General features: G+C 42.1%; 1 protein-coding gene across 1 annotated transcript in view; it reads right to left on the bottom strand.

The window, feature by feature from the left end:
- Positions 1-4,007: 4,007 nt before the first annotated feature.
- The window catches only part of LOC134198713 (protein angel homolog 2-like), a 71,485-nt gene continuing 64,884 nt past the window's right edge, over positions 4,008-10,608 (bottom strand). Inside the window, exon 10 of the mRNA XM_062677018.1 lies at positions 4,008-4,335. Coding sequence (XP_062533002.1) covers positions 4,182-4,335 — 154 coding nt within the window. The 3' untranslated portion in view covers positions 4,008-4,181. The remainder of the gene's footprint in view (positions 4,336-10,608) is intronic.

The raw sequence follows: 10,608 nt of genomic DNA, 5'->3' as shown, positions 1-10,608 counted from the left end.
ATATTATTTATTATTCGTAGACAATCACAACGGTTTTATAGTTTTGGGAAGGGATTTTTTGTAACGCCATCTCGTAAAGTATTTCGGTATTACATTACAAAACAAAATTGTTTCTCCAACAGTAACAACAGTACTTGCTTCGGCAGTACTTAAACTAAAATACTAACAGTAACAACATTAACGTTATTTAATGTATAAACCGTTCAATAAGAACTGCAAACTATCCCCTTGAAGCTACAGTTTATGTAGGAATAATGACTTTTTGGCGGGAACGCGAGGTGTGAAGTTGTGTGATTTGTTTTAATTTGTTTATTTAGTGTTTCTTCGGGTTTAAATGTGTAATAATAGTGGTTTATTAACTGTTTAATATCTGTGAAAGTGCACAAATGTGGGAAAATTAAACAAAGACGCTGTACGTAACTTCTCGGTTTACTCCAAAAAGTCCACTGAGATCTTAGTAAACGACCACCACCATTTTACTGAGATTATATTTCATTCCATATCATCTCATCTCATTTCATTTCATCCCATTTGATTAATGTCTCAAATTAATCATCTTCATTTCATTTCACTCCATAATATCACATTTCATTTCACTCCATAATATCATTTTTCATAAAAATATGAATATAAATTAAAATAAGACATGACTTAAAGGTCTCAGTTACCAGGTCATAAAATCCATTACAAATAGGAATAATTCCAGCGCACCCTGGCGGCTGTAGATTACCATTCTCGAATATTTATAGTCTGTGGCATGTCACTTTTTACATCGAAAAAAGTCAGGATCGAAATTTTTGACCGAGCCATAGTTTGTGGTGATAAAATTAATAATTTCAAGTAGATTAATTGTTGTATTTGATATAACTAGTTAATATCAGTAAAATAAAGTTGTGAGTGATTGATATAATGTACAATTTAGGAACCAGAAGTACCGTAGAATTAAATAAAATTTCGCAACCTCAAACAACTGTTCTGCTCACAGTAAACACAGTCGGTAGTCTGGCGCTCCGTTTACAACGGGATTTTTGAACGGAACTTGGCGCCAGATTCTACCGAATCTGTGGATTATTTTTTTAAATTTAAAATCGTCTTACCTTGTTGTACCTATAAGAGTTGTAGCGATAAAATATATGATTAACATTAAAAAATATTTTTTTTAAAGTCCATTGCTGGGTAATCATCGAGCAAGAGAAAAGATATAGGTGCGAGCCGACAGTGGACATCGCACACTCATTCGGCTACAGCTTTAAGTCTACGGAAGCGAACACCGACGCCGCCACAGACTACCTCCACACCGCACTCAATGCCTAGTCAAAACAACGCGATGTATTCTGTAATTCATCATGTGAGTGATGAAAATGTGCACGGTTGTTCCATTTGGTTCCACAGTTGGATCGTTTCCACATCAATTGTTTGCGTCCATTCGATCGCTGACTCAATCAAGTTAACTTAAACTGTATTACACTTTCTTAGTTCAGCTAATAATAGCGGGCTTAAGAATGAGGAAACGTAGCAATGATTCTTGTTATTTTATACACGGCATGGCCATTAGCGTTAAGCAAAGGAATACGAAACGAAGGCTAGCATAGGAAACCGAAGGATATTTGCTAAATATAATTAACAGAGATGCAACCTTCCACTTTTTTGAGAGATCGTTTCTATTACTGTTTCCGACATTAAACTTTAACTTCAAGTATTAGTTATACATAAAATATTTATTTATTTATTTATTTATTCAACTTAATGCACATAAGTACAATGGCGGACTTAATGCCTGAGGCATTCTCTACCAGTCAACCAAGGGTGGTGTAGAGAATCCTGTGATAGGTGCATAATTTAATGTGAAACAACCAAACTACATTATACAATATATAAACACATACACGGTATATATATATATATATATATATATAATCACACAAACAACGTACACAATTTTATATCATGATAATAACATAAAATTTACACATATATCCATATATAATCTCTCTCACATATTCACATACATATTCATATACACACTTAGACACAACTTAAAAATATAACAAAGAAATAGGACCACATATACATATATATATATAGTACAAGAAAATAGTATATTGCACAGAACACACATTGCAAGTCAAATTGTTAAGTTTTTAAGTTTCTCCAGAAAAAGTTGGCGTACCTTTATTTTGAAAGTTAGGCGATCAGTGATCATCCTAACATTAAGAGGAAGTGAATTCCAAAGTTGAACAGATTGAACTACGAAAGACGAACGGACCAAACTAGAGTTGTGCGTGGGACAGTGAAGGAGTAAATTATTAGAGGAACGCAAGTCCTTATCGTGCGAAGAATGTAAATATTTAAAGTACTGAGTCAGATAGGAGGGAGGAGTTGGGCATGTTAGTATAGAATGAAGCGCAGTAAGAGCATGTAGATTGCGGCGCTCGCGTATAGGAAGAAAATTTATTTCGGAACGGTAAGTAGACACGTGGTCATACTTGCGAAGATTAAAAATGAAACGAATGCAGTTGTTGAGAAGGCGGTCGAGTTTGTTCAAAAGGTCTGCATTCAGGTCAAGATAGCATACATCTCCATAGTCAATTATGGGCAGGATTAAAGCTTGAACAAGCATCAACTTTATCTTGAAAGGGAGAAAGTTCTTGAAGCGATAAAGGGCACGCAGAGATCCAGTAACCTTCCGACTAACATTCAACACCTGTACCGCCCAATCAAGTCTAGAATCCATATACAGTCCAAGGTTTTTGACTGATGTCAAAATATGTTAAACGTGTACTTCTTGTGATTCCTTCTTATAACATTACAAAAAGTTCTCTACAAAATTGTAGCCTTTAACAATTTTTTTTTATTCGTTCACTATCCACTACTCATTTAATAAATAAAAAATTAAATCGTATTATATGTAAATGTATTCTCCAAAATATCGCATTTACATTGTTATATCTAGGCATTATAAGGTATATAATATAATTGTATGAGGACTTTCAGTATTACTATTTTACGTACATAAATATATTTAAGTATCATTACTGTACATCAAAAAAATATTTTGGCACATTTGATTAATAATATATTGATTTACATTCTTCTCGAATTTAGCGATGGTTGAAAATAAATGACGTCATAAGAATTCTAAGTACTCTTGCACCAGCGGCTACTTATACAAATAGTATTGTATATGTCGCCGCAACGATTTTTAAAAACTTGATTTTAAGTTTATTCGTTATAAAATCATTGTTTAAATTATTTAATGACGATTTGTTGATTTGTGAACAATGTCGCAATGTCAATGTCGTTAATAATTAGGCGTTGTTTTACTACGAGGCCGAATTCCTTTAACTACTTCAATTTTTGTTGAAATGGTGGGAGTCACATTTATTGTGATTGGTCAATTCTAGAGATGAATTACTTTCGCTGATAGATTATTCTAGTGCTAATATTTTAAAATCAATTGTAATAAAATCAAATCAATTTAACAAAGTAAAACTCCATCGATTACCTTAATAATTATTTTTGTAAAAATATTGTGGGTAACTTAAAATGTTATGGTGTCGAACAAATGGTATAAAAAGGGAGTGACCTGCGTCACACCGGCACTTTTGCTCCAGCTCTCGGAAAGGAAACATTGTGAGTACAATCTATGTCAGTTTGCATTTAAAAATGTTCAACTAGGCAATTCTTGTGTGTTCATAATTAAAAGCTATGAAATAATGACATAATTTTCATTAGTAAAATTTCTTTGCATACTTTCCTTCCAAGCCACGATTTACTCGTTTGTATTTCATGTAAATTACATACATTGAAATCACGTCTTCCCTTTTAGTTACACCCGTAACCTAAAACTCTAAAGTGACTTCAATAAAAACCAAATGTTTATTTCTACCCTTTTTTTTTTTTTGGTAGAAAAATATACTTGTTCGTGATTCGTGAACATTATATCTTTAAGTATGTTAATTAATTACTTCTAGTACATATTTTTAATAAAATAGCGCGCGTCAAGATTTTTAGTTTTTTTTTATTTACTGGCTTTTCATAATACTATCCTTCGATACTTAGAAATACTTTTGAAAAAAATGTAGTTTTTTTTATCTATTCAACCTCGAATATATTCTACAATATAATGATAATGAGCGGTCCGTACGTGTCTCAGTCGCGGCTTCACATAAGCGTGCGTGTTAGGAGGCGTAGCGGAACCGCCTCAGCTCGAACACGGCCGCGGTCGCCAGATGGTCCGAGGGGTACACCTCGTTCGGGAGCGTACCGAGCACGCCGCACTCCGCGGCCGTCGGCAGCCGCAGACGCTCGAGCAGACGGAGACCGCTGCAACAGCTGCTTTCGTGGAACACACAACGACGACATTTATAACAATTCGCAAGCGCATACATTATTTAGTAGCAGCTAGCACGAAGGGCTTTACGAGTAAATAAACCCATTGTTGGATGCTTGGGTTTCTTCAATAAAACTCCCACAATCGATTTTGTGCTTGTATTTTCTCTATACAGGTTTTTGTTAATTTATTACGTTGCGAACAAGTTAGCTGGGCACGGCCATTAATTGAAGTGTGTAAAAATTGTGTCGGTGAACATAAATAAAAATTTAATATTGCTCAGTAAAATTTCGTAGGCGTTAACATCCTCCCCCGTTGAAAGTCGATTATTCGGGTTTCAACCCTCTAGTTCTTCTGCGGTAGGCAAAGCACACAGACGAACCAACGGGCGGCGCACGCAGCCTCTAGAAGTATTGACGTCAGCGACTCGAGGTACTCCATCATTTGGACCATAAAATAGTCTGGATATGCGTCCAAGTCTCCAGCAGAGAGGAGGAACATCATCTTCTTGCAACAGTACCAAATCTCCTAAATTTGGTTTTGAAGAATTGGTCTTCCACTTGTGGCGTTGTTGAAGCTCAGCAATATATTCACGCTGCCAGCGCTGCCAAAAATGTTGATATATTTGCTGTAATCGAGCGTAGCGTTGCAAATTATTGTAGTTGCAGTTTTCCAGCACAGGCGAAGGAAGAGCAGTGAGAGCCCGGCCAATGAGAAAGCTCCCGGGAGTCAGGCAAAGGAGGTCATCAGGAGAGGGTGACATAGGACATAATGGACGACTATTCAATATATCCTCTACTTGTGCGAAAAGAGTAGATATTTCTTCGAATGTTAAGTGTGAATTACCCATAACGCGCTTAATGTGAAATTTTGCGGATTTTATTCCGGCCTCAAAGATTCCGCCAAAGTGAGGAGCGTAAGTTGGAGAAAATGCAAATTTTATTCCATCCTCACTTGCAGAAGCAGATAAAGATTTAGAGTTTATTTTGAAAAAATGATTAATTTCTTTAGAACCTGCTACAAAATTGCGTCCGTTATCACAGAACACCTCAGTTGGCCGGCCTCGGCGTGACACGAATCTGCGAAATGTCATGAGGAAAGCGTCTTTTGATAAGTCGCTAACGGCTTCAAGGTGTACACATTTGTAACGTAAGCAAATGAAAGGCAAAGGTAACATTTAATAATAATGGCACCGCGGCCCTTCCTATTAACAATAAAGAATGGTCCGGCAAAGTCTAAACCCACAGTTTTGAATGGGAAACTTGGCGTAACGCGTTGCGATGGTAAGTCTCCCATAATGGGCTGCATAGTTCGTCCTTGTAATCGTCTACATTTAAAACAATTACGAAACGTACGTCGAGCCAGGTGTCTTCCGTTAGTGGGCCGCACGAATTCACGAATTATAGCTAGTAACAACTGTGGTCCAGCATGAAGGTTGCGCTTGTGTTCGTGTTCAAATAAAAGTTTCGTAAAATGATGTGAGGCATCTAAAAGCACTGGATGTTTCTTATCAAAAATTAAAATCCAATCGACCACCTACTCGCATAATCAACTCATTATGAAAGAATGGAGTTAATGATAAAATATGTGACTTTGGACTTAGAGATTTATTGTTAGCTAGTAACTCATACTCAAGCAGAAATGATTCCCTTTGAGACAAGCGGCATAATTGAAGAAAGGAATTATTTAATTCGTCAACTGATAAAGAACCGGTAGGTCTAGTTTTAGATTTTTTTAAGTTATTTATAAAACGCAGTACGTAAGCCATTGTACGTTTTAATTTAGTTAAATTAGAATAGTTTTTGAAAATTATAATAGGATCAATACTAGTTGTTAAGTTACTTATAGTTGAATTAGTTTTAGTTTCTGGTAAATTTGTAACGTTTATTTTAGTTTTTAGTATAGGCCAGGTACTTTCAGATTCAGAGAGATACGACGGGCCTAACCACCACAGCGACGCGGTATTTAGCTGGTCGGGACTGACACCTCTCGATATAAGATCAGCCGGGTTAGATGATGTAGGCACATGACGCCAAGAGGCAGGATTAGTTAGGTTACAAATCTCAGAAATTCGATTTGCTACAAAAGTTTTCAAATTTTGTAAACTACTATGGAGCCATCCTAACACTATTGTTGAATCGCACCAATGTACCTGGGTATGTATTTCGTAGCTTAATGAGTCTCTTACAGCCTTACACAATTTCGCAGCCAATAGAGTGGCACAGAGCTCCAGCCGTGGAATTGTAGTGGCTTTGATTGGAGCCACTTTGGATTTGGAACACAGTAACCTTACAGTTACTTCATTATTGGAGTTGACAGAGCGCAGGTAGATGCAAGCTCCATATGCATTCTGAGATGCATCACTAAAGGAATGAAGTTCTATAGATATTGGTTCATCGCAGAGCACTCGTCTCGGTACCTCAAGATTTAGAAGCGAAGGTATAGCTATGGAAAATTTGTTCCAATTTCTTTGGATATCATTGGGAATTGGATCGTCCCATGCAAGCTTATGCAACCACAATTGTTGCAAAAGCATTTTAGCCTTTATTACGCAAGGACTCAATAAACCCAAAGGATCGAAAATTTTTAGAAGCGAAGATAGTATGAATCGCCTGGCCCTTAAGGCCAAAAATATCAATTTCACGAATGCCCGTAACCTCGCGAACGGCATTCAAACTAAGGTTCGAACACCCGACGACCATAGGGCCCTCTCTTCTTACCTCCGTAAGGAGCGTATAAGTTTCCACACGTATACGCTCCAGGAGGAGCGCGAACTCCGTGCCGTTATACGTGGCATCCCTAAAGAGTTGGATGCCGAGCTCGTTAAGGCCGACCTTCTCGAACAAGGCCTACCGGTTAACTCCGTACACCGCATGCATACAGGCCGCGGAAGGGAGCCATATAATATGGTTCTCGTCGCCCTCCAGCCTACCCCCGAGGGTAAGCAAATATTCAACATCCGAACGGTCTGTAGCCTTTCCGGAATCGCAGTCGAAACCCCACACAAGAAAGGCACACCTAGCAAGTGCCATAACTGCCAATTATACGGGCATTCTTCCCGTAACTGTCACGCGCGCCCCCGATGCGTCAAGTGCTTAGGCGATCACGCCACGGCCCTATGCACTCGCGATCAAAAAACCGCGACGGAACCGCCTAGCTGCGTCCTGTGTCGAACACAGGGTCACCCCGCAAATTACCGCGGATGCCCCCGAGCCCCTAAAATAAATCGACGCGTCGCCCGCCAAAACCGCCTCCGAGCTTCCGGCCCAGACATCAAAGCCTCGGCACCCTCTGTGTCGCAGGCTAAGCCAGCGTTCGTTCCGGCGCCGGTGCCCAGTGTCTCGGCCTGGGCGAAACCGCTGCCGTACACGAACACGGCTACAACTCCCTCCTCCGCGATTCGTCCCGCCCCCGCGACTCGTCCCTCTCCCGCGACTTGCCCTCCGACCGCGTCCGACAATCTCGCTTTAGCGATCGACTTCTTTCAGTCGATCAACTTTGAGCGCGTTAACGCTTTGGGCGACGCCATTCGCGCTGCCTCCACTGCACAACACTTTATCGCCGTTGTGCAAGAATACGCCGACGTATACGCGTCATTAAATACGTACGTCCTCCCCTCACTCCGCCGGTAATCAATGGCGTATATAAGTAGAATAAAGCCCCTATCCGTAACGATAGGATTTTTTAACGCTTACGGTCTCGCAAATCAACGTGATCAGGTTTCTGACTTTTTGCGTGACCATCAAATTGATATCTTTTTAGTGCAGGAGACCCTACTTAAGCCCGCGCGCCGTGACCCTAAAATCGCGAACTATAACATGGTCAGGAACGACAGGCTCTCTGCTCGTGGTGGTGGTACCGTCATTTACTATAGAAGAGCCCTGCATTGCGTCCCGCTCGATCCTCCCGCGCTCGCTAATATCGAAGCATCAGTGTGCCGAATCTCATTGACGGGACACGCGCCGATCGCCGTTATCGCGTCCGTTTATCTTCCACCGGATAAGATCGTTCTAAGCAGTGATATCGAGGCGCTGCTCGGCATGGGGAGCTCTGTCATTCTGGCGGGCGACCTAAATTGTAAACACATCAGGTGGAACTCACACACCACAACCCCGAATGGCAGGCGGCTTGATGCGTTAGTTGATGATCTCGCCTTCGATATCGTCGCTCCGCTAACCCCGACTCACTACCCGCTAAATATCGCGCATCGCCCGGATATACTCGACATAGCGTTATTAACCGTTTAGCCCGGACTCTACCCCGTCTCCTCAGGATACCGCTGAAGCCATAGACATCTTAACGTCACACATCACCTCGACATTAGATAGGTCATCGAAACAAGTTGTAGCGGAGGACTTCCTTCACCGCTTCAAATTGTCCTACGATATTAGGGAGCTCCTAAGAGCTAAGAACGCCTCAATACGCGCCTACGACAGGTATCCTACCGCGGAAAATCGTATTCGAATGCGTGCCCTACAACGCGACGTAAAGTCTCGCATCGCCGAAGTCCGAGATGCCAGATGGTCTGATTTCTTAGAAGGACTCGCGCCCTCCCAAAGGTCTTACTACCGCTTAGCTCGTACTCTCAAATCGGATACGGTAGTAACTATGCCCCCCCTCGTAGGCCCCTCAGGCCGACTCGCGGCGTTCGATGATGACGAAAAAGCAGAGCTGCTGGCCGATACATTGCAAACCCAGTGTACGCCCAGCACTCAATCCGTGGACCCTGTTCATGTAGAATTAGTAGACAGTGAGGTAGAACGCAGAGCCTCCTTGCCACCCTCGGATGCGTTACCACCCGTCACCCCGATGGAAGTTAAAGACTTGATCAAAGACCTACGTCCTCGCAAGGCTCCCGGTTCCGACGGTATATCCAACCGCGTTATTAAACTTCTACCCGTCCAACTCATCGTGATGTTGGCATCTATTTTCAATGCCGCTATGGCGAACTGTATCTTTCCCGCGGTGTGGAAAGAAGCGGACGTTATCGGCATACATAAACCCGGTAAACCAAAAAATCATCCGACGAGCTACCGCCCGATCAGCCTCGTCATGTCTCTAGGTAAACTGTATGAGCGTCTGCTCTACAAACGCCTCAGAGACTTCGTCTCATCCAAGGGCATTCTCATCGATGAACAATTCGGATTCCGTACAAATCACTGATGCGTTCAACAGGTGCACCGCCTCACGGAGCACATTCTTGTGGGGCTTAATCGACCAAAACCGTTATACACGGGAGCTCTCTTCTTCGACGTCGCAAAAGCGTTCGACAAAGTCTGGCACAACGGTTTGATTTTCAAACTATTCAACATGGGCGTGCCGGATAGTCTCGTGCTCATCATACGGGACTTCTTGTCGAACCGCTCTTTTCGATATCGAGTCGAGGGAACCCGCTCCTCCCCACGACCTCTCACAGCTGGAGTCCCGCAAGGCTCTGTCCTCTCACCCCTCCTATTTAGCTTATTCGTTAACGATATTCCCCGGTCGCCGCCGACCCATTTAGCTTTATTCGCCGACGACACGACTGTTTACTATTCCAGTAGAAACAAGTCCCTAATCGCGAAGAAGCTTCAGAGCGCAGCCCTAGCCCTAGGACAGTGGTTCCGAAAATGGCGCATAGACATCAACCCAGCGAAAAGTACTGCGGTGCTATTTCAGAGGGGAAGCTCCACACGGATTTCCTCCCGTATTAGGAGGAGGAATCTCACACCCCCGATTACTCTCTTTAGTCAATCCATACCCTGGGCCAGGAAGGTCAAGTACCTGGGCGTTACCCTGGATGCATCGATGACATTCCGCCCGCATATAAAATCAGTCCGTGACCGTGCCGCGTTTATTCTCGGTAGACTCTACCCCATGATCTGTAAGCGGAGTAAAATGTCCCTTCGGAACAAGGTGACACTTTACAAAACTTGCATAAGGCCCATCATGACTTACACGAGTGTGGTGTTCGCTCATGCGGCCCGCACACACATAGACACCGTTCAATCTCTACAATCCCGCTTTTGCAGGTTAGCCGTCGGAGCTCCGTGGTTCGTGAGGAACGTTGACCTACACGACGACCTGGGCCTCGAATCTATACAGAAATACATGAAGTCAGCGTCGGAACGGTACTTCGATAAGGCTATGCGTCATGATAATCGCCTTATCGTAGCCGCCGCTGACTACTCCCCGAATCCTGATCATGCAGGAGCCAGTCACCGTCGACGCCCTAGACACGTCCTTACGGATCCCTCAGATCCAATAACCTTTGCACTAGACGCCTTCAGCTCTAG

The sequence above is a fragment of the Bombyx mori genome, chromosome W (genome assembly GCF_030269925.1).
Source record: "Bombyx mori chromosome W, ASM3026992v2".
Classification (NCBI taxonomy): domain Eukaryota; kingdom Metazoa; phylum Arthropoda; class Insecta; order Lepidoptera; family Bombycidae; genus Bombyx; species Bombyx mori.
This window is presented reverse-complemented; position numbering and strand designations above follow the sequence as displayed.